General features: G+C 44.8%; 1 protein-coding gene across 1 annotated transcript in view; it reads right to left on the bottom strand.

Moving 5' to 3' along the window:
• The window catches only part of CCKBR (cholecystokinin B receptor), a 332174-nt gene that overhangs the window by 6850 nt on the left and 302818 nt on the right, over positions 1-22506 (bottom strand). The window contains exon 4 of the mRNA XM_078658711.1: positions 11212-11339. Coding sequence (XP_078514837.1) covers positions 11212-11339 — 128 coding nt within the window. The remainder of the gene's footprint in view (positions 1-11211; positions 11340-22506) is intronic.

Genomic DNA, 22506 nt, shown 5'->3' with positions numbered 1-22506 from the left:
AAAATTCTGAAACACTACTGTTCTGTAGATTATCTAAGCAATAGCGTCCCCAAACTGATCTTGTGTCTAGGGCTGAATGTATGGAAGACTAGCCATTACTTCCTTCGCCCATTCCAGTTCATTTCCCTGTAGGCGTTCTGAAACTAGGCATGGTCTTCTTGAAAGACAGTTGGATAGCATGGTAGTCAAAGGAACATTAAATGTAATACTATTGTACACACCTCACACCCTACTCCTCTGTTGTGCTTCATTTACTTCTCAGACATGCCTAGCCCTACCACAGATGCCCAGTCCAGAGCCTTGCAATACTAGCTGCTCAACTGCATTATCCTGCCCTTTTAGTCTACTGTAAAGTTCAGGCCTGTCCACTGCTTCTGGCCTGTTTCCTTTCAAAGTCCCTCCCACCCTCCCCAGTTTCCTATCCTCTCCCAGTACTGCTGTCTTGTTTTCTTTTTTATGTCCATAGCATCCATAGCCACAGCGGCCACTGAGGTGGCCCAGGAAGGATGACCAAGTTTGCTTCACCTATGTTGAATTGCCTGTATTGAAGTGATCCTACAACACTTCATCTGCATCAGCTATATATTGATAATAAAAGTACTGCTTGATTTGCATCATGTCAACAAACATGATGATTACTCAGTGGAGATGAGGGGTAGGTTTATTTTTTTATATTTTGGAGTTTTATATAGCGCTAGCCAGACTTGAAGGTAACGGAGCGCTTTACAACATTTGTCGAATAACAGTTGAGTATACACAGAGTGGAACAATAAACACAGTAGATGTTGCCAAGCTTATGCTGGTAAGAATTAGCAGGTAAGTCCAAGGTGGATAAACCAAAAGTAGCAAAGCTTGAAATATGACCATTTGATCGAGTAGCCTGCATAAATGTAATTCTACCAAAATAGGGAGGTTTCTGTAATTGACCTGCAAAATTTATACATCTATATGTCCTCACATCTTTCTATCTTGCAATGTTTTAATCCCTGATCCGTTTGTCCCAGTACTGGTGGGGCAGTGCACGTCAAATCTGGGTTTAGCGTCCTTTATTCAAATCCCTATATATGTATATATTCATTTAGGTATGTATCAGTATCTTTGCAATTGAAAAAACTTTGAAATTCACTGAAAAAAGCAAAGGTTAAAGGTATGTTATAGTTCGGTAAAGATGGTAGTTAAAACATACCATTTTAAAGAACCAAACCACTGAAATTCACCAGTTATATGTTGTGGAACCCGTTAGAGGACTCATGGGCATGAACCCCACTGAAATACATTGTAGTGAATGCCACATTTTGAGGTTCACTAACCCAAGCACATATAAAGGGTAATAACAGAATTTTAGTCCCAATATAAATCGTTTGTTGGGTGTATTTTCTGAATCCGGGTGAGTTCTAAGGTGATTCTACCCTGTGAAAAATCCTGATCCTCTGCTGGGATTTTATGAACTATGTCTCTCTTGCTTTTTTCAAAGAAGTTATTGAGGTGCTTCAAATTTTAAATGAGAACATATTTTCTATAAATTCACACTAACTTCCTTAGTCAGGTGAGAATAAAGTCTGATAGTCTGAGTAAAACATGTACTTTCAGCAGCAGCAGCCTGTCATTCAATTCCCTTGTGTTCTACTGCAGCCTTCCACAGTGTTCTAATGAGCAACTAAAGCGCTAACAGTCTTTATTTATGACACAACCATGGCACACCGAAAGTCAAATTGATGATATTACAGCTATAGAGTCGAAAGCATGTTCTACAGATGAGACTGCAGTAAAGGAACAAAATGAGGGGTTCCCTTTTGCCATATCAATTATAGTTAGTGCTCAAATGAAGACAATTTTTTTAAGAGTTCTCAAATATCTTCCTCATCCATGTAAGCAAAACATTCTGACATGCAAACTGAAACATGTACGTTCAACATCGGTAGCAGTTGGTCACTTAACTTCTTAGTGATCAACTGCAGCTTTACCGTAGAGTTCGGATGAGCAACAAGGGCACTAACATTCTGTATTTATGACACTAGTGGAGCATGGTATACATCCTTTACATCGCAACTTTTACCACGCAGTGCCTTTACGACGCAACTTTTACAACGCAAACCATTACAACGCATTGCGCTGGGGGGCGCTCTAGGATAGGGAATAGGTTTAATGTACTATCCAACACCTTCCCTACTATCCACGGGGACTGGAGTTGGAATAGTAAATTAAACTATTCACTATCCAGCGCCCAAAAGCACTATCAGCCTGATTCATGTACGGGCCGTTTTGCGTGTCCCTAATAGCGATCAATAGCGACTCGCTATTGAGGAAACGCAAAACGGCATTCATGTACTTATCTGAGAAAAAATAGCGACTCGCATGCGGGCGCTAAAGCCGTTAGCGACCCACCAAAAACGCAGAATAATCGCTATTTCCGGCTACCTGCGAACGGGAATTGCGACTCGCAATCCCGATCGCACGAGATTGCGCTCGCAATCCCGATTGCACGGGATTGCGAGTCGCATTCTCGCGGGATCAGGAAAACGGGAAGATGCATTCCGAGCACCGTGATGACATCACAACCAGGAAGCAGCCAAATCCCACCCCCAAACACCACAGTGACGCCAACAGTCGACTGTCCACGACGGAAAGCTGCCACCAACCCGCCGTTTGCGCATCCCGACCCCGCCGAAATAGCGACCGCTATGGCAGAGGACCCGCAGGCAGGACCCAGCAACAGCGCTGGCCGAAAGCGCAAATTGAAATTTTCGGAACAGGAGCTGGAGAACCTCATAGAGGGTGTGGTGGCCAACCACGACCAGCTGTTTGGTGCAAACTCCCGGAGGGTCCCGGAGCAGGAGAAGAGGAGGATCTGGGTGGGGATTGCGGCAAGTGTGAACTCTGTGGGAGTTGCGGACAGGTCCCTTGAGGAATTAAAGAAGCGGTGGTACGACCTCCGAGGGCGTGCCAAGGAGAGGGTTGCGGAGCGCCTTGGTGAGGCATCAGGCACCGGAGGAGGTGGCCCGACTGTCCCACCCAACACCCCCCTGGAGGACCGGGTAGAGGACACGTTGGAGAGGGAGGCGTGTGTTGGCGTCACCCCTCTGGACTCCTCCCGCCCCACCCAAGACACCCAAGGTAAGTGGCATGCGACTGCGACCCTGTCCCTATGACCGCCCATGACCAAATAGGCTCACTCATTGGCCCTTAGTCATGCCGTGCATCAGGAAATGCCCTTAAGCATTGTGGGAGACGTAGTATGTCCACAATGTAGTACTACCACAATGCGGCCCGAAAGGTTCCAAAGTGCGCAAATACACAGCCACCCAGGGAATGACACCCAGCATGCATGTAACATCTGCACGTCTGTCAGTCACCAGCAGCCAGCAGCCAGGCCACCCACCACACCTGCCGCATCCGCCTCAGGCCCACCGGCTGCCAAGGCCAGGCCACCCACCTTGCCTGCAGCATCCGCCTCAGGCCCACCGGCTGCCAAGGCCAGGCCACCCACCTTGCCTGCAGCATCCGCCTCAGGCCCACCGGCTGCCAAGGCCAGGCCACCCACCACACCTGCCGCATCCGCCTCAGGCCCACCGGCTGCCAAGGCCAGGCCACCCACCTTGCCTGCAGCATCCGCCTCAGGCCCACCGGCTGCCAAGGCCAGGCCACCCACCGCACCTGCCGCACCTGCAACACCAGCTGCTGCAAGACCTGCAGCTCGTCCACCACCATCTGGGCCAGCCACATCGGCTACACAGCGGCCGACCACCAGGAGGGGCAATGGCCACTTCCACGCATGCATGAGTGTGGAGCGGCGCATGCTGCGTTTACACCAGCGCCAGTCGCAGCAGCAGGGAGCCATCCAGCTCCAGCTGCAGAAGATCGGCCGCAATGTTGCGGGAGTGGGCGACAGGGTGGACCGCATGACGGCGGCCATTGACCGCATGACGACGGCAATGGAAGACAACACCGCTGCGCTGGTGAAGCACCGAAGTGTTGCTGGCAGGCGCCACCACCAGTTGCTGAGCCGGCTGACCACCAACAGCCGCTCCAATTATTCCTCGGCAAATGCCACCGCCCTGCTTGCGCGCCGCTCCTTAACCCAGCAGCACCAACTCGTCCAGTGCTGCGAAGATATCACCCGGGTGCTGGAGCACTTGACAACCGCGGTCACCGCACTGCACGCACCTGTGATTCCGGCAATTGTGGGGGGTGATGATGCTAGTGAGGGTACCTCTAGTGTCAGCAGCCACTCTGCCACGCAGGCCCCCCCACCTAGGCGCAGCGCAAGGGCTGCCCCACCTCCAGCTGCCCAGGAAGAGGAAGAGGCTCCCAGGCGCCAGCAACTTGTGCGCCGGAGACGGCAATGACATTGTGACAGGGACACAGACGCAGGCTGAACTTAAGCCTGCAATGGAGCGTCCCATGCAGTATGCATGAATACTGCTTTTTGTATATAGTTATTACGAACACCCATTTATATTTTTTGTGATTCAAACAAATACATTTATTTTGGTGCACACATACGCCTTGTGTAATCATTACAGTTTGCATGCAATTGTGATATGTGGGGTGGGGGAAGGGGGTGGGCTAGAAATTGTTAGCTGTGATGTGGTTGCGACGTCTGTGGCCTTCAGCTGGGTTCTCCCCGCGTGCATGGTGCGCATGTGCTGGTGGCCGGTCGTCCCCCTCAGATTCACTGCCTGAGATGTCAACAGGTATCCGGCGCTTGGTTGCAATGTTATGAAGCATTGCACAGACAGCCACAATGCGGCAGCACGCTGCAGGACTGTAATACATGGCCCCACCTGTCTTGTGCAGTATACGGAACCTGCTCTTGAGCAGGCCAAATGTCCTTTCAATACAGTTCCTTGTCCGGATGTGCGCAACATTGTAGCGGCGTTGCTGAGGTGTGGCAGGGTTGAGGTAAGGGGTCAGGAGGTATTCCCGTAGCCACTGTCACCTGAATGAGAGGAGCAGATGTTGATTGCCTGTGCAGCGCAGTTACTTCATAGCAATGTGACATTGTCGACAAAGTGTACTTACCAAGTAGGTGTCCTTCCCCAAACTCTCCCCTGAGCAGTCGTGTGTGGAGTCCGCTGTGCCTGAAGATAAAGGAGTCATGGGTACTCCCTGGGTACTGGGCCACAATGTCAGTGATGATGGTCTTGGCATTGCAGACCATCTGTATGTTGAGGGAGTGGTAGGACTTCCTGTTGCGGTACATATACTCCGTGCCAGCTGGTGGGCAGATGGCGACGTGGGTACAGTCTATGCAGCCAAGGACATGGGGAAAATGGGCAACATTATAAAATTGTAGTTTTGTGAGGTCCAAATCCTGTTGGCTGGTGGGAAATGTGATGTGGCGGTGGAGCTGGGTGAGCATGGCGTCAACAAAAGTGTGGAGGCAGCGTGACATGGTGGGCTGGGAAATCCCCCCAGCAGCGGCTACTATGCCCTGGAAACTGCCGGATGCCAGGAGGTGCAGGCTGCACAATACCTGCACATGTGTGGGCACAGAATTGTTTCGCCTTGTTGGGTGCTGCATGATGGGGTCGAGTTCTTGTATCAGCCAGGTGATCATTTCCCCATTCAGCCTGTATTTGGCATAAATCTGTTCTCTGGTTTGCCCCAGCAAGGTGACCCGCTGCCGGTAAATCCGTGCCTGCCTCATGCGTCTCCTCCGTGCTGCTCGCTGTAGCCTTCGCCGCCTCACCACCATGTACATCCCAGGCATTGTGGAACGCCTATTGCTGCTGCTGAATGTCCTTATGTGTGATTGGTCAGGCCTGGACCTGTTGGTGATTGGCTAACAGTTTTTCAAAATTTGGTTAATCATGGCTTTTATGGTTACCACCTGCTTTGAGTTGTCCTTAAATTGCGCCGCGCTAATGTGCGATTTAGCGATTTTTCGCTAATGTATTTCTTTCATGAATGCCGATTGAGACAGTATTGCGTTTCGCTATTCAAATCGCAGATTCCGTGGTTGGTCGCTATTTCATTTTCGCTAATGCTCAACTTCCCGGAGTCTGCGACTTTTACAGCGTAATCGCTATTCCGCTCGCTATTATTTTTTAGCGATTTCGCTATTTCGTACATGAATGCCGATTCCATGTTTTGCACCCGCAATTGCGTTTTCGCTGCCATTGCGGGCGCTATTTCGCTTCATGAATCAGGCTGTATGTGTTGTAATGGTATGCGTTGTAAAACTTGTGATGTAAAGGTAGGCGTTGTAAAAGTATGCGTTGTAACGTCATACATCCGTGGGGCATACTTGAACGCCATCTTGCTGGAGTAAAAACTGAAAAGTCGAAAGCATTTCCTACAGAGGTGGCTACAGTAAAGTAGCAAAATGAGGTGTTTCTGTTTGCATAGAAATTATGGTTGGTGCTCTAGAAAGCTTAAATGAGGGTTCTCAAATATCTTCCTCAAGCATTTCACGAAAATATTCTGCTCTACAGAGTGAACATGTACTTTCAACACCAGCAGCAGTCTGTCAGTTAAATCCCTAGTAATTAGCTGCAGTGTCACCACTGAGTTCTAATGAGCAACTAGAGAGCTATCGATTTGTATTCAAGACAAAAGTGAGGCACCCCTGCACTTCATCATGTCAGAATAAGAAATGTAAAGCATTTCCTGAGGAGACTACTAAAGTAAATGAGCATTGAGATGTTAATTCAGGCATGAAACCAGCAGGTTAAAACGTGAGGCAAGGTATGGGTTTTTAGTAATTTGAGCCATGTCATGAATGATGCAGTATTTGAGGTCAGGAGCAGTGCATGATCAGCATGCAATTTATAGTTAATTTACTAACCTATTTTTAGCATATTTCAGTGGTTTGTGTTTTTTTAACATTAGTGTGCATCTCATTCCAACTCCTAATTATAATATCACTTTAACCATTGGTGTTTCAATGAGAAAACATATGAGAGTCACCAATAAACACAGTTAGAGTGCAGTTATAGTTACTAAACAAAAATCTAAAAAAGTATATTTGCCAGTTATGATCTAGTGAACTAACCACAACTTGAATCACAGTAATGTAAATGTCATCATTGATGACATCTCCAATGACATCACTGTTGACATCATCCATGATACTGCTGTTGACATTAGTTCTGATTTTTGTAATGATGTGAATGACAAATGTAGATTAATATATTACATGTATTATGAGTAAAACCTAGCTTGCATAATATGTGGTTTTTCTCCTTGATGTAGCAGGGTAATTTAAAAGTAATGAATAGACTTTTATTTGTATTGCAACATAATGGTGAGCCTCTTCTACAGAAATACTGGAATGTTTGTATAATAGTTACATAGCTGTATGCTACACTTTCTCTGATTATATACTAAGGTAGGTGTATAGGTTTTTGAGGCTACTTTTTTGTTTGCTTATGTATATATTGCATGGTGATAGAGTGATGCATTATATATATGTGTTCTTGCTTCCAGTAGTTTAATTGACTGTATTTGTTTGTATTTATCTGTGGATGTATGGTCGAACAATTGTAGTGCAATGTTTATATTGCATTTTAGTATTTCTAAATCACGGTGTGTGCAGTAGTATAGACACTGAGTGTTTTGCAGCAGTTGAGTTGACAATTATGAAATGTGTTTAATGTGATTGTGCATGTGGGCTAGTGAGATAGTGGGTGTGCTTATTTATGTTATTATACTCTGGTTTACAATAGTTGTGAACACTTTCAGTATTGCTGCAGATTTTCTAAAATACGTTTTTTTCCATAAGATTGTAGGGGGTTAATATGTAAAGAAGAGTTATGTTTTTATAGCAGTGAGTACAGTATTATTACATGGTGCATTCATAGGCAAATGAAGAGGATTCATAATTCTGTAAGTAGTGTTTCGTAAATTATAACAGTAGTTTTAGATGAGACACTTAGTAGAGTATTGGTACCACTGGTTGATGCCATCAATTTTGACATTTACCATCATATGTGATGTAATATGTGAGGTTATGAGTAGTGCATGAGGAGGGTGCAAGTTATGGTTGGTTTACTGAACCATAATTGGCGAATATCCTTTTTTAGGTTGTTTTTTATAATCATACCCACACAATAGACACATGTTTTTTTCTTAACTATATATGCTAAGATTCATGATATAGTGTAAGTTGATATTTTGCCTGTGGTGTTTTGGCAGGACATTATTTGTGTCCTCTAGATCCTGGCATAGAAACAGACGCATTGGGGTGGGAACACAATATTGGACACAGTGGTCAGACGCAGAAGGGAAATCTGGAGCTACTCTGGAAAGGGTTTGGCAACAAAAACCGCTGTTCATGATGACAATTCTAAATGAGGTACCACAAGGAATTAGTACAGAATCAGAGAAAACCACAAAAGGGAGCACAAACTTGGGGACTCTTGCAGGGTATCCAGGAGACAGAAGCTATGCAGGCGTAGATGCAGATATTGGAAATCGTGGTAGAGGGGGCTATTGAGATTCTCATCAATGCGGAAAATAAATCATTTTAGTAGGGAGGGGAAAGGAAACCATGAAATATTAGCTCACCCAGATCCGTAACCAGACAGGAAGTAGTACCTGCTTTTAAATGCACTATAGTGAAATGCATGTGTTTAATGATGTTCAGTGTTTGCAAAAGTTCCATTTGTCCAGTTATTCTTTAGGGAAAGTTATTGCAGAAGGGAAGGGCAATTCTCAAGGGGCTGGTGATACCCGGCAGCCACTTACGGAGATTTCCAACTGAGACTTGAGGAGATACAGGATGTCTATGGCAATATGTTACTTCGGTAACTTGGTGTGTGTTGTACTCCTTAGGTATTCAATAACTATGGGTATTCTTTAGGTGTTAATCAGGGTTGTTTGTACATGCCTTATAGTTTTCTATAGATATGCTATACCTATATTTATTCCATAGGTGTTATTCAGGGTTGTTTCTGCCTCCTTATTGTGTTCTATAGCTATTCTTTACCTATATGTATTCTATATGTGTTATTCGGGGTTGTTTTTACATCCCTCTTTCACTCACAAGACTCAAGCCATGCTCATGTCCTCCTGCTAAAACAAGAATGTAAAACATTACATGGCACTTTACTTTTAGCAGTATGTATAGTAATCATACACACATTGGCACATGTCTTTATGACATTAAAAATTGCAAAATAAATTGAACCTATACCTTTTTCCAAAGACCTAATAGCTATATTTGAGGCAAGATAACATATTTACGTTAGTGAAATGATGTAACACATTCTGGGATAAGAGTTTGCATGTATGCATGCATGTGTACAGAAAGTGGGACTACAAGAGTACTCTTTTTCATACTTTTACATGCCTTCGTAAATTGGCCCAGAAACGCCCCACGCATTATAAGTACAAATCTGAGGAGGGCCCAGTCAGTTCAATTTACTTTAACTGAATATGAATATTTACATTTTGGTATTACTGTATTTCTATTTTAAGTGTTTAGAGACAAATCCCAAAGGCATGTAAGAGTATGTAAAATAATACTACAGAAGTGACCTTTTACTTACGTTTGTCCTTGCAAATCGGCCCTATTGTGATTCAAATAACTCAGGCCAGTTGAGAAAATCAAACTGATACAGGTAGGTCTATGTCAGGAGGGGTAGGAGACAGTGCGTAATTTGTAAAAGCATATGTACCAGGGCACAAAGAATTGCTTAGACGTTCATGGCCGTCACTATCAAAGGTTGAGGTGCTGACTACCAAGGCTGCGTAGTCTTAATTACGGATGTATGACGGTACGACGCATACCGTCACAACGCAGTCCTTTACAACGCGTCCCTTACAACGCAAGTCGTTACCACGACTTGCGTTGGGGGCGCGGATTTCGAATAGTATAATTTACTATTCTAACACCAGTCCCCGTGGACACTAGGGAAGGTGTTGGAATAGTAAATATACTATTTTTAATCCTCTAGCGCCCTCCAGCGCAAGTCGTGGTTACGACTTGCGTTGTAACGGACGCGTTGTAAAGGCCACGCGGAGTAAAATCCGCGTGGTAAAGGATGTTTCCCCTTAATTACACCTCATGCCTCTTTCATCCACCACCAGACATTCCCTGTCCCTTTATCTCACTCCTGCAGGTTCTTTTTCATCCCTGCATTCTCCCTATGTCATTGTTTTTCCTTTGTTCTCTTCCTCTGTCGTCCCCCTTTTTATATTTTCTCTCTTTAGCTCTGCTTGAAAATAAGTGCTGGTCCCCAAAAACGAGTGCCGAGTGGCTCTCACCTGCAACCACCGGCATTGGTGGGTGGAAGAAGAGGCAGGACATAGTTGCAACAAAAGAATTCAGAAAATGTAAGACAAAAAGAGGGAGAAGAAACGGACAGAAATACGAGCAAAATCGGGCAGATACAATAGCAAATAATCAATGCCTAGTAGCCAATTTATCACATAAGATTTCTCCAAATTAGAAATTGATATTTTAAATAGGGGATTGAGTTTTGTTCCAGGAAAAAGAAATTAGATTTATTGTAATTCAAATGTACAATTGTTTGGTTTTGCTCTCAATTTAAAATTAAAGAAAGATTATTCTACTCACTAGATGCATTATGATGAAAAAGTGAACTCCAAACCCAGTGATTTAGTAGGGAAATAAAATTTAACTCAGCAGCTCATTTTGATTCAAATTCGGACTATATTGTACTTCAATTATTTTTGCATATCTTGTGGCAATTTTTGCACCCAAAATGATGACATTGAAGCATTATAAAAGATATATGATTCTTAATTTTAACTTTTGAGAAATTAAAGACGTTTTAATATATTTGTTTTGAACAATGGATTTTGGCTGTGAGTTGAGGAGGTGGGTTGTGATAAACTATTTTTTTAGTTTTTTTTATTACACGTGTTTGAGAGACCTACCGTGATGCGACACCGAGCTCAGGTTTTGTTGTTTTCTATACACTTCGGACATGCTGTATCTCCCCCCCAATGTGTGATTAGGGCTGGTGATGACAAGTCACTGATTAGTCGAGTCAGGTTTTCAGAATGACCAATAAACATGCAAATAATCCCAAGAGAAATTCACAATATATGAAATTTCCTCATACGTATTGATTGTGCCAATCTTAAAAACCTGCTGTGATTTTACTATGATGTTGGTTAACTAGTCCAGTTCTATGTGTGAGTGATGAAGAGAGGGAAATGCAGCAGTCCCTTCATCCCATGCTCCTGCCCACTTATCTCTCAATACTAACATCTCTGATACAGTGATAAAATATTGACCTTTGGCCTCTTTCTTCATGTCCATCTCAAACTGGATCCCTCGGTAGAGCTCGCGGGAGATGAGTCCATAGGCAATGATCATCATCACTCCAGGAATGAAGAAGAGGATGGTGAGAAGGAACACGTACCTGTGTGCAGAAAGACAAACAACAGTGACACGGTGACCCCCAAGGACAACAGAGTGAGAGAATCCAGTGACACAACCAGTTATTTCATTGGAAAGGTCTAGGTGGGTTTTTGCATTTTGTAACGTTTCAACAATAACTTGTTGCTTCCCCAGAGTATCTTCTACAGAGGAGACTCTCTCTTCCACTTCCACCACACGAGATGTAACTGGAAGCTCACAGACTTAGAAAATCGTTCAAGACGCAATAACCTGCGAATTTTGGGTGTAGCAGAAACAAGTGAGGGGACAGACCCTCGCAAGTTTGTTGTGAAATTGTTTAAAGAGGCTTTTCCCGAATTATCTAGTTGGGATTTTGAAAGGGAGGTGATCCGGGCGCACAGATTTCCTTTTGTGGCACGACAGCGTGCGAGGGATAGACAGACTGCCCAAAATATATATCCAAGGGCTATATTGATTTGTGTGAATAATTATTTGTTGCATGAAGCCCTCTATGATCTTGCCCGGCCTGGAAAAAAGCGCAATGCTATGGGCTGTGAGTTTTTTGTGCGCCTGGACTTTTGTCCGTCTACGGTAAATGAACGATGGCATATGCAGAAGTTATTTACTCCCTTTCAAGCTGCAGGTGCCCACGTTTTTTTGCTTAATCCTTCCAAATTGAAAGTTATCTTTAATGGGCAGACAAAGTTTTTTATGTCTAGTCGACTGGCACAGGAATATCTGTCTAGTATTAAAAAGAAGGAAGGTTGAATTAGATTTTGGCTAAAAATGTATTAATAGGAGAAGCTGATTCGATCAGATATGATGTTTTAATAATCTGAGACAGAACAGACAATTGTTAGTAAGTATTGTTTAATTTGATGGGCAGGATTAATGTCCCCCCTTTTTTTTTATTTTCTTTTTTTACATTATATCTCTCTTTATAAATAGATGGGTCTGTAGAGACTCTTTTGTCTAGTAAATAATGATTTAATACTTTTATTTAACGTTTAAAAGTTGATAGTATTTGACAACAACTGTAAGAGAGTATTATATATTTTAGGCTGGGAACTCGACAAGTGGGGAAACGGTTGACGCATCTCAACATCACAGAGGACTATGTCCTTAAGCCTTTTTTTTGGGTGGTGTGGGAGGGGTTGGGGAGGGGTAGGTGGAGGTAGGATGGTGATGGAAGCGGGGGGAGGGAATGGGGGGGTTAGGGTAGGGTGGGGAAAAAAAATAAAAACTGAGACCCATCATGTAGAATTGGCTGGACAAATTCTTTGCTATCTGTTTCACTGTTTAGATGAGGGAGGATAAAATTATTATTGGCACTTGGAACATATGCGGCCTGAATGATGCTAAAAAGAGGGCTCTTTTTCGTAGAATGGTTGATTTTATGCATGTTAATATACTATGTATACAGGAGACACATATTCCGTGGGGGAAGAGGGATTGTCTGAAAGTCCCTGGTTTTGAGTTAGTAGTCTGTTCTAAACAGACATTTATGGTTAGAGGGGTCGCAATATATGTAAGGAGTGGCCTATCTAAATGCAAAAGATCATTAGCCGATAAAATGGGTAGGTGGGCCATAGCGGAACTGTGCATTGGGGGGAAGTGGTTAACAATTTGTAATATATATGGATCGAATGTAGATGATCCCGAAGTGTTTCAATGTCTAGATGTTGAGTTGGCAGCATGGCCTAATCCATTATTCTTGTGTGGTGATATGAATATAAATATGCCAAGTGGTATTAATTTTTCTAATACTAATACTTATGTTGGGAGAAAACCAAAAGTCTTTAGGGCTCTTCAATCTCTTCTTCAAGAGCATGGTCTTATAGACTTATGGTATCTTCATAGGAGAACTGAAGATGGATATACGTTTTATTCTATGCCTCATAAAAAAAATTTAGGTTAGATTTTGTTTTTTTATCTAAACAATTAGCAGCGTCCAGCAATGTTTCATGTTTACCACGTTTTCTTTCAGATCATAACCCTTTGATCGCTCAGTGCCCCTGGTCTTATGTTCGAAAACCACCAAGAGATTGGACTTTTAATAGGAAGCTTCTATTTGATGAGGGGTATCGCGTACATATTAGGAAATGGTTAGTTCAATTTTTGAGTATTAATAGAGGATCTGCTAGAGACCAAGTGGTTTGGGACACCTTGAAGGCTGCATTACGTGGGGAGACCAAAAGTTGGTCTTCATTTAGGTGGAAAGGAGAGCAAGAGCGGATGCGTAAGGGAGTCGATGCGCTCAGAGATGCTGAAACAGAATTGGCCGGAAATGTCAGGAATGGGAATGATACAGATCCCTGTTTACAAAAGATAGCAATTCTTAGGGCTGCTCTGTTGAGGCCATTGGGGGAAGATCTTGCGTTAAAATTTCTACAGTATCGTACAGAAATATTTGAATTTGGGGAGAATTCCGGTAGGGTCTTGGCTAAGAGGCTTCACCAGCGGAATATTCAGAGTCAGGTAGTGAGAATTCAAGATGAATATGGGGTAACACATGAATCACAGGAAAAGATTAATGAGGTTTTCTTAAGATTCTATTCTTCTTTATATAGAGAGGATATCACTAGGTTTAATATTGAGAGAGCTGCTGAAGCTTATTTGACAGATTTACGGACTGCTGTTATCACCTCTGAACAGGCAGAATTTTTGTCCCTACCCATCCAATTGGAGGAGGTTGAGATGGCGTTAAAGTCATTGGCTAATGGTAAGGCCCGTGGACCAGATGCTGTACCTCTTGAGTTCTATAAGTCTTTTTTACCTGAAATTGGTCAGTTTTTTTTGGAGGTTTTAAGAGCGGCCCAGAGGGGTATGATACCAGAATCATGGCAAAACACAACTATAGTTTTGTTTAAAAAAAAAGGCAAACCTGAGCTGTTACCATCGTCATTCCGACCTATTTCTTTAATCAATAGCGATTCAAAAATGTACTCAAAAATAATGGCCAGTAGACTGGTACAGGTGATTATCCCTCTGGTTTCAATATTTCAGCATGGGTTCATACCTGGCCGAGATACTGCTGATCATGTCAAACGGTGTATTGCATTACTTGATTGGGCCCAGGTTACTAGATCTCCTCTAGAGCTGATCCTGTTGGACGCCGAAAAGGCGTTCGACAGGGTCTCCTGGGGGTTTTTGTGGGCCGTCTTGAGATGGAAAGGTTTCCCTAAAGAATTCATACAGGCAATTGACGCAATGTATAGCTCTCCTAGGGCCCAACTTCGCATCTCTGGTCAGCTGACTTGCTCTTTTCCTATTTTTAGAGGTACGCGACAGGGGTGCCCATGCTCCACCTTATTATTTGCTCTTTATATAGATCCCTTTCTTTCTAAGATCATGGTCAATCGGCGTATTAAACCGATAAATGTTAATAATATGTCGTACAGTTTATTAGCATACGCAGATGACATTGTAGTTATAACTTCGGAAGTGTCTTCAGCTTTCAGGGAAATTCAGTTACTGGCGGAGCAGTTTGGGGGACTGTCGGGCTATAAGCTCAATGTTTTAAAGACACAGGTGATTCAGACACCAAGTATGGCTATTTCTGATGCCCCAGTGGTCACGGAAGCTATATATTTAGGGGTGTGTATAACCTCTGCAGTGGAGAAAATATCGGATCTAAATATCATACCTGTTATAGATGAAGTCAATAAAAAATTGGAAAGATTAGATAGTCTTCACCTTTCTTTGTATGGGCGGTGTAGTGTCATTAAAATGCTAATACTACCTAAGTTTATATATTTATTTAGGACTGTTCCTCTCTTATTTTCTCAAACTTCCTTGGCAAAAGTGGATAGAGCTTGCTATAGATTTTTATGGGGGTATAGACGCTCACGAAGGGCAGCCAAATGGATGTACCTTCCTAGGGATCGAGGGGGTTGGGCGGTCCCGAATATCATTTACTATTATTGGGCTGCAATGCTGCAGGGAATGGGTCTATTGCTATGTGGCGACAAAGCAACTATACCAATATGCAATTCTCCCACTATATATGAGATTGGGTTAGGCTCAGCTGCAAAAGGTATATTACTTGAAGTACTGGAGCCTAGCTATTATAAGAGGACCCGATTTAAGGTTTTGTTAGCAGCATATTACGTTTGGCAGAAGATTAGGCGGAAATTAAACATCCCAAATGTGAATGTATACACATCGTTTAGTGCTACACGAATATTTCCTATTATATTTCAGGATAATGTCATGTACCGATGGCAAAATAAGGGTATTGCTGTGCTCGGTGATATTACAGAGAACGGCTGTGTTCTATCATATAGTGAGATAAGGGATAAATTTCAGTTATCCCCACGCGATTTTTTTAAGTACCTCCAAATCCAAAGCTTTGTACAAAAAACTCTTAGGTCAAATTCTTGTATTTTGGAGGAAGTGCCCATAATTGAGCTTATAAGCAAGAGATCTAGAATTGGTATTTTATATCATTATGTTCTATCAACATCTCCTGATGATTTAATTGTTCAAAATGCTAAGTGGGAATTGAAATTGGCTTTAACAGGTATTGATTTAAGTTTGGTGATAGAACTTGCCAATCAGGTTATAGTATCCGGTTCTTTAAAAACTCAGAGCTATATGGCAATGTTAGACTTGTACTATACGCCTGCCAAGATAGCAAAATGGGGGGCCACAAGAGGTAATACATGCCCGCGATGTGGGCTGTATACAGCCGATTCAGTTCACATGTTCTACTCCTGTTTATCGCTCCGGACCTTCCTAGATGACATTGAGCAGTTTATTAATGTTATGCTTAAGATTCAGTGTGTAATAACACCTGCTTTGGTGATGTTTGGTGTAGATGTGGGAAATATCTCAATAAGCAGAAACACCTACAATGAATTAGCCTTAATATTTATTGCTATGTCACAGGCCCGGTTATGTATTACCTCACAGTGGCTTTCCCCGGATGCACCAACTTTTGTGCAGTGGCGGGCAAGATTACTTGCCATACATTGTTTAGAATTCTCAGTATTTTCTTGCAGAGGGGGGAGACGCAGGCAACTGGCAACTCAAGTCTGGGCACCTATCACCGAATGGATTGGTTAAATTGTCCTTGATAGTCGGATAATATGTTTCTATGTTTACTCTATTCATATGTTCCTGAAAAGTGCCTTTTGGGTTGTATATTTTTGGTGTATTATCCCTCTCATATGGGGAAACAATGTTTGCTGTATGTATATGTTTTTGTTTTTGTTCTTTTTTTTTTTTTACTTTAATTGTTCTGCTTAAGAATTTTGTATAGCCGATTCTGTAGTCTAATTGTTTATCTGTATTGTTTAAAATCTGGTCTCAATAAATAATATAAAAAAAAAAAAAAGGAAAGGTCTAGGTGGGGCATGTATTACTAACACACCTCAAACTATGAGAAAATAAAATACAATTAGAACAAATGATCACTGGATTCCTTCTGATTTTCAATTTCCTCAAAACAAGTCACTGCTGAGTTTGTGCCCTCCTTACATATGTTTGAAGGATCAGAATCCATTCAACATATATTTATCAAATTTTCAGCGTCATGAATTCATAGGAAGGATACAGATAAATGTTTTAAATAAACAATAGATGATCTAATCAAGGAGGGCACTTTGTCCCAAGTACAATAAAAAAGACTGGTGCCCCAATTTCTCTTGCATGTATGTACACGTGTATTCTTTCCCTAGCATTCATTCATTACACCTATATGTTAAACATCTTTTTGGGTATCTTGTGTTGTACAGAGTGAGCATTCTTGTGTTTCGGTTCTCAAAATGGATTCTTCATTAGGACATACAGAATGAGAAAGAGGAAGCACACATGGAGTTTTCAGACCGTGATTCTATGTCCGATGGTAGTAAAGCGTGTCACCTTGTATTGTCAGGGGATCAGTAACAAGGTGCAAAATTACATTGAAAGTTAATGGCACGTTCATTTTGCCTAACATGACTACTCTGCATTGCAAAATGTGAGCCCAACCGAGGCGTCCTGGTCTGTTTCATTACTTGAGGTTACATCAAGCATTCAGCCTCCCTGATAAATCAGATGTCAGTATTAGCTGGCATGAGGCATACTTTAAAAAAACATAATATTTGTCTATGTGTTGGCTATCTAACAGGTTTCAAGTAAGCTCAGCTGGAGCACTAACATTCGATGATGTCTTTTTTTTTTTAATTTAGCTCAGCAACATATAAAAAAATGAAACTATTCTCACAGACCACATGTTGTAGTAGCTGTCCATTTCTATGTATCTTTCCACAAACCAGGGTGGGGTCACCCCGCTTAGCAACCAACCAAATTCATGTCCAACCTCAATCCAACATAGCTTGCGATGCAAGTGAGCTGGGTACAGATGACCCTAATATCACATCACACAGTGAAACTTCTGGGGATTATAAAACACTTATAGGGTTTGAGAAAACATATGATGCAATGAAAAAAAAAAGGCACCAGCCGAAATACAGTCAAACATGTCTACTATTCCTTGACAATAATGAAAGAAATTATTGACGATGGGAAAAAGTTGACAAAGTCTTTAATGACAAAATTAATTCAATTCAGCATCATATCAAATCTAGTAACTAAGCAATCGATGAATACCCCAAAGGCACTGAGCACATACCCAAATGGCCAAGTTCCAGACAGTCGCACTGAGGGGAGGGTCTAAATAACCCTGCTTTGCTGTTTATCATTTAAGAGCAAAGTCAGAGATAGAGACAAGGCATGGCCGTAGCCGTAGGCAGAGAGCCTGTGCTCTGCATCTAGGGGAATAGATAGGAGAGCCTGGCGTCATGTTTGCACCACGCAAAGTGGTACTTGTGTGACGCAAGGCTCTGTGTCTGATTTATGTAGTCACACAAAGCTACCTTGTGTGGCTTTGAGTGGCCTCATAAATCTTGAGTACAGTAACGCAGCGCAAATTGCTGCGTCGCCTTACTCTGAGCAAGGGAGGCGTTCATGGGGTGTTTTGGTGGGTGTTCCCACACAACACCCCAGGATTTTTGACGTATTCCAAGATTTTCAAGGACTTGTAAGGCTGGAAATGCATCAAAATCTTAAGGAGAAATATCTCTATTTCACCTTGTTTTTTCCTCTTTCAATGTGTGCTGCATTCTGCAGCACACAAAGAAAGAGGGAAGCACCTCCATGGATTGTTTCAATGCAGGTGTTTATTCCTGCACAAAAACAATCCTGCAGACAACACAGGCATCCTTGCAAGGGTGCCTGCGTGGGCGCTAGGCTGCATAAATGGGTGCCAGCACAGGGGGAAGGGACAGAGATGAGCCGTATTGGATAAATACAGTGCATTCCTGCCTTTTACATGTGACACAGGGCAATGCAGCAAGGTGCCTTGCTGCGCTGACATACGACAAATCCCCGTACATGAGGGCCCTAGTGTGCTATGAATCTATATGTGGTAATGTGATCATGGTGCAAGGACAAAGCCAGCGCTGGTGACTCCATCACATCTACGACTGCCCACTCCTCATCTCTGGGCCAGGGTGCAGTGGCATTTGATTGCACTGGAGGCAGAGAATCTAAGTCTGTTAATCCCAGTGAACTCTCACTACTGTTCCATTCTTCCAGCAAAAGCGCTTCGAAGCTTCTTCCGGGGTTTGAACTGCTCTATATGTGTGCAACTGCAAGCCAAGGCGTAAGTAATCCACACTCTATAGCAAGTAGTAGGATGCAATGGGGTGGGAGTTGAAAAGATAGGCATGATTGATGTTGCCTCTGAGGCACAGCAGCCCTGGGAGTGGGGGGGGGGGGGCAGGAGGTGCGAGCGTGGGGGCTCCAGCGCATTGATGCAAGTGGAAATCCAAGGAGCCTCCAGCCGCTGCCGTGCTTAGCACGTGCACCTGCCTCTTTAGCTGGAGTGCCTGTGCCCTCTCCATGCTGCTTGGATTCACAGGGATAACGAGGCGGGGGTGAGGGGAGGGGCGGGGGGCAGGTACGAGCCCTGCTTCCCTCCTCTTTCCCCTTCACTGGTCTTTGAGCAGATGCTGCTCTCCGGAAGCACCGAGCTGTGCCCGGGCCCGGCTCTGGGGAGACACGTCTGCCTGTCAGGGAAGGGATGGAGCCCCCCGGCCGGGGGGGGGGGCAGGTACCTGCCCGTCACTCACAGCAGGAGGCTGTCTGTCCCCCAGGGACAGTCTCCAGCACAGGAGTCCGTCACTTGTCACTACAGATGCGAGCGGCCCTCCCCAGCCCCGCGGGCCTCTCAGAGTCTTCGGCCTGAAGGGGCCACTGGGTTTGAACCCCTGTCTTGTGCACCCCCTGACACTCGTCAGTGTGACTGATCCCCCATCTAGACTAGGAGCTGTCTTTGCAAAGACTCTTGACAGCCCGCTCTGCTGGGCCGGTGCTGAGACGGCCATACACGGCTCTGAGGGTGCGACAGACGCGTTGTATCCCTGTGCAGAGGATCACACATTTCTCCGGCAAAGCGCCTCGTTCCGAAGCTACCACTATAACAAATCCTCTGTGGTGGACGTCGTTTCCGGGCCGCAGCACTTGTGCCCAGCCATGCCAGACACTGCCCCAGTGCTCTGCAATGCCCCTCGTTCGTGAAGCACCTCTCCTGCTGCAGGGCACTGACTGCAGCACACTGGTACTCAAATACAGACTGACATACGTGTGAGGATGCACCCCGTGCAAACGCCCCCGCACCCCTCCGGGTCAAAACTATGAAGAGAGCAATGCAATTAGAGTGAAATTGCCTTTTACGTGGTGAAAGGAAGGCTCGCTCTCTCCCCGCGCGCTGCTGGCAGCATCTCCACGTCCGTGCGTCCAGAGAGATTGCTCGTGCGGTTCGTGGCATTCAGACTGACAGGCCCGTGAGTGTTACCGGGAATGCGGTTTCTTGTGTCCTGTTTTACCTAACCATAGTGAACTGTTATCTGGACAGCAAATATTCATGTATTGAGACACCGGCTGACACGCAGGTGCAGTGTCACGGGCGGGCTTTGTAAGGAATATTTGACAGTGTAAAACCCTGTGTTCCCAAGAAGTGCCCTGTAAACCCTCTTGGGTGGCACTCCGATGCGAGGATCCTGTCAGCAGTACCTGTGCATGGTGTGTGGCAGGCACAGTCCCTTCCGAGTGCCATGAACGTACTGTTGTGTCCTGTAGAGTGGTTGGACCAACCTAGCTAATCGGCACTAGGCCTGACACGTGGCCCTAGAAATAAAGGAGTCAGACACTGGGAATAACTTGCTGGCTCTCCGTGCGCCCGTCTCTGAATAGCGTACGTGCGTGCGGAGCCTTTCTTTATTATAAGCGGTCACATGACTTCAACACTGCACGCCCCTTACGCCAGGGGCGGATCATGGGCCCAGAACATAACATTCCTCCTAAAACAAGAAAAACTCAAAACTAAAACTCAAAAACTACTGCAACCCTGCAGTCTCGATGGATAGTCTATTGTACTAATCTTCATAAACTTCGAGTTCACCTTCCAAAACCACTACCAACAAGTAGGACACATTACTGAACATTGTATTCAATACTGATACATAGAACAGTCTTACGTGAGGTAATCGCGTAGTCGGCAGGAAGGCGTCGGGTTTCGTCTCAGCCTTTGATCCACGCCCCTCTGGCTTGAACAGTCTGTCCCTGGGGCGGGGCTGGTCTCAGGCGCCTCCATGTCGGCTCCTCCGGATCTGACACCCCCTCCTGGGCCTCCGCGCCGCCTTCCGTCTCCTTGATCACCGCCCTCGGAGTGTTACTCTGGGTGACCTCGAGACTAGGCGTCGGCTCCCTTCCTGGCAAGTCCTGTGCAGTTTCGGTTTCTGTTGACAGAGTTGGTGAATCCGATGCTCTCAAACCCCCATGGAAATGTTTAAAGTGCGACACATTCCTGGTTACAGTCTCTCTTCCTCGGACCACAGTGATGCGGGTTCCTTTCACACCAATCACTCGCCAAGGTCTTCTTTCATAGTTCAACCGGAACTTGCCACTGGTCACCCTGTTACGGAGAAGTACCACATCTCCTCTGCTGAATTGTGTCACCATGGCTCTTCTCTTTTGGCTAATTTTAGCAAAGGCAGTCTTTCGTTTGCGGGCAATTGTTTCTTCATTCGCGGGTGCTGGGGCCCATTGGGGATGGTGAGGAATGGAATCGGGTATAATCCGTCCCATCAAGAGATGCGCCGGGGCTATCCCGGTGGTTGAATGTGGGGTTTGTCGGTAGCTGCGGAGAAAAGTGAAAATGGCCATTTCCACGGACTGTCCTTTGTCATGAGCAATGCGAATCACTTTATTGAGGGTCCTCATGAAGCTTTCCGCTTCCCCATTCGCTTGTGGCCATCGGGGAGTGATGCGTCGATGCCGAATGCCCAGAGATGATAGATAGGTGGCCAATTCCTGTCCTTGAAATGGGGGTCCATTGTCTGTGCGGATTTCACACATGGCCCCATGTGTGGCAATAATCTTCTCTACCTTCGGGATTACACACTCGGCACTGGTGCTGGCTATTATTTCTACTTCCGGATACTTAGAATGGTCATCAATCATAACCAGCGTGTACTTTCCATCCGGAAGACTGCCAAAGTCCATGCTGACCTTCTCCCATGGCTGTTGTGGGCGAGGTTCCACAGCAATCGGGGCTTCACGAGGAGCTTCCCCGGTCACTTGACACGCAGCGCATGTCCTTACCACCTGCTCCACCATGTCATCCATCAGGGGAAACCACACCTTTGTCCGTAAGCGTGCCTTGGTTTTGACTATTCCTTGGTGACCTACATGCGCTAACTGTATTACTTGATCAGTGAGGGCTGAAGGTATCACCAAACGATGCCCCCGCAGAAGGCATCCTGCTTCATCCTCATTGAGCTCCTCCCGGACATGATACAGGCTTTCCATTATTTTCTGAGCTTCGGACGTAAGCATCTTCCATCCCTCCTTAGCCCGATGCCAGATGGTCGTGTGAACAAGTTCTTTGGCCCTCTGGAGGCATGCGTCCTGTGCTGTGGCACTCACAATGTCACTGAGAGAGATGGGACGAGGGCAAGATCGCGCCACCACCCACCTGACATAGGCCTCCGTTTCTTCAGCTTCCTCCATCTCCTCGGCCGTGGCTGGTCTGGGATGTCGTGACAGATAGTCTGCCGGGTTCTTTGCTCCAGGCTGATACTCGATTGTACAGTTGTACTCCTGCAGTTGAAGCAGCCACTTTTCTATGCGAGGCGGGGGTT

The sequence above is a fragment of the Lissotriton helveticus genome, chromosome 8 (genome assembly GCF_964261635.1).
Source record: "Lissotriton helveticus chromosome 8, aLisHel1.1, whole genome shotgun sequence".
NCBI lineage: Eukaryota > Metazoa > Chordata > Amphibia > Caudata > Salamandridae > Lissotriton > Lissotriton helveticus.
This window is presented reverse-complemented; position numbering and strand designations above follow the sequence as displayed.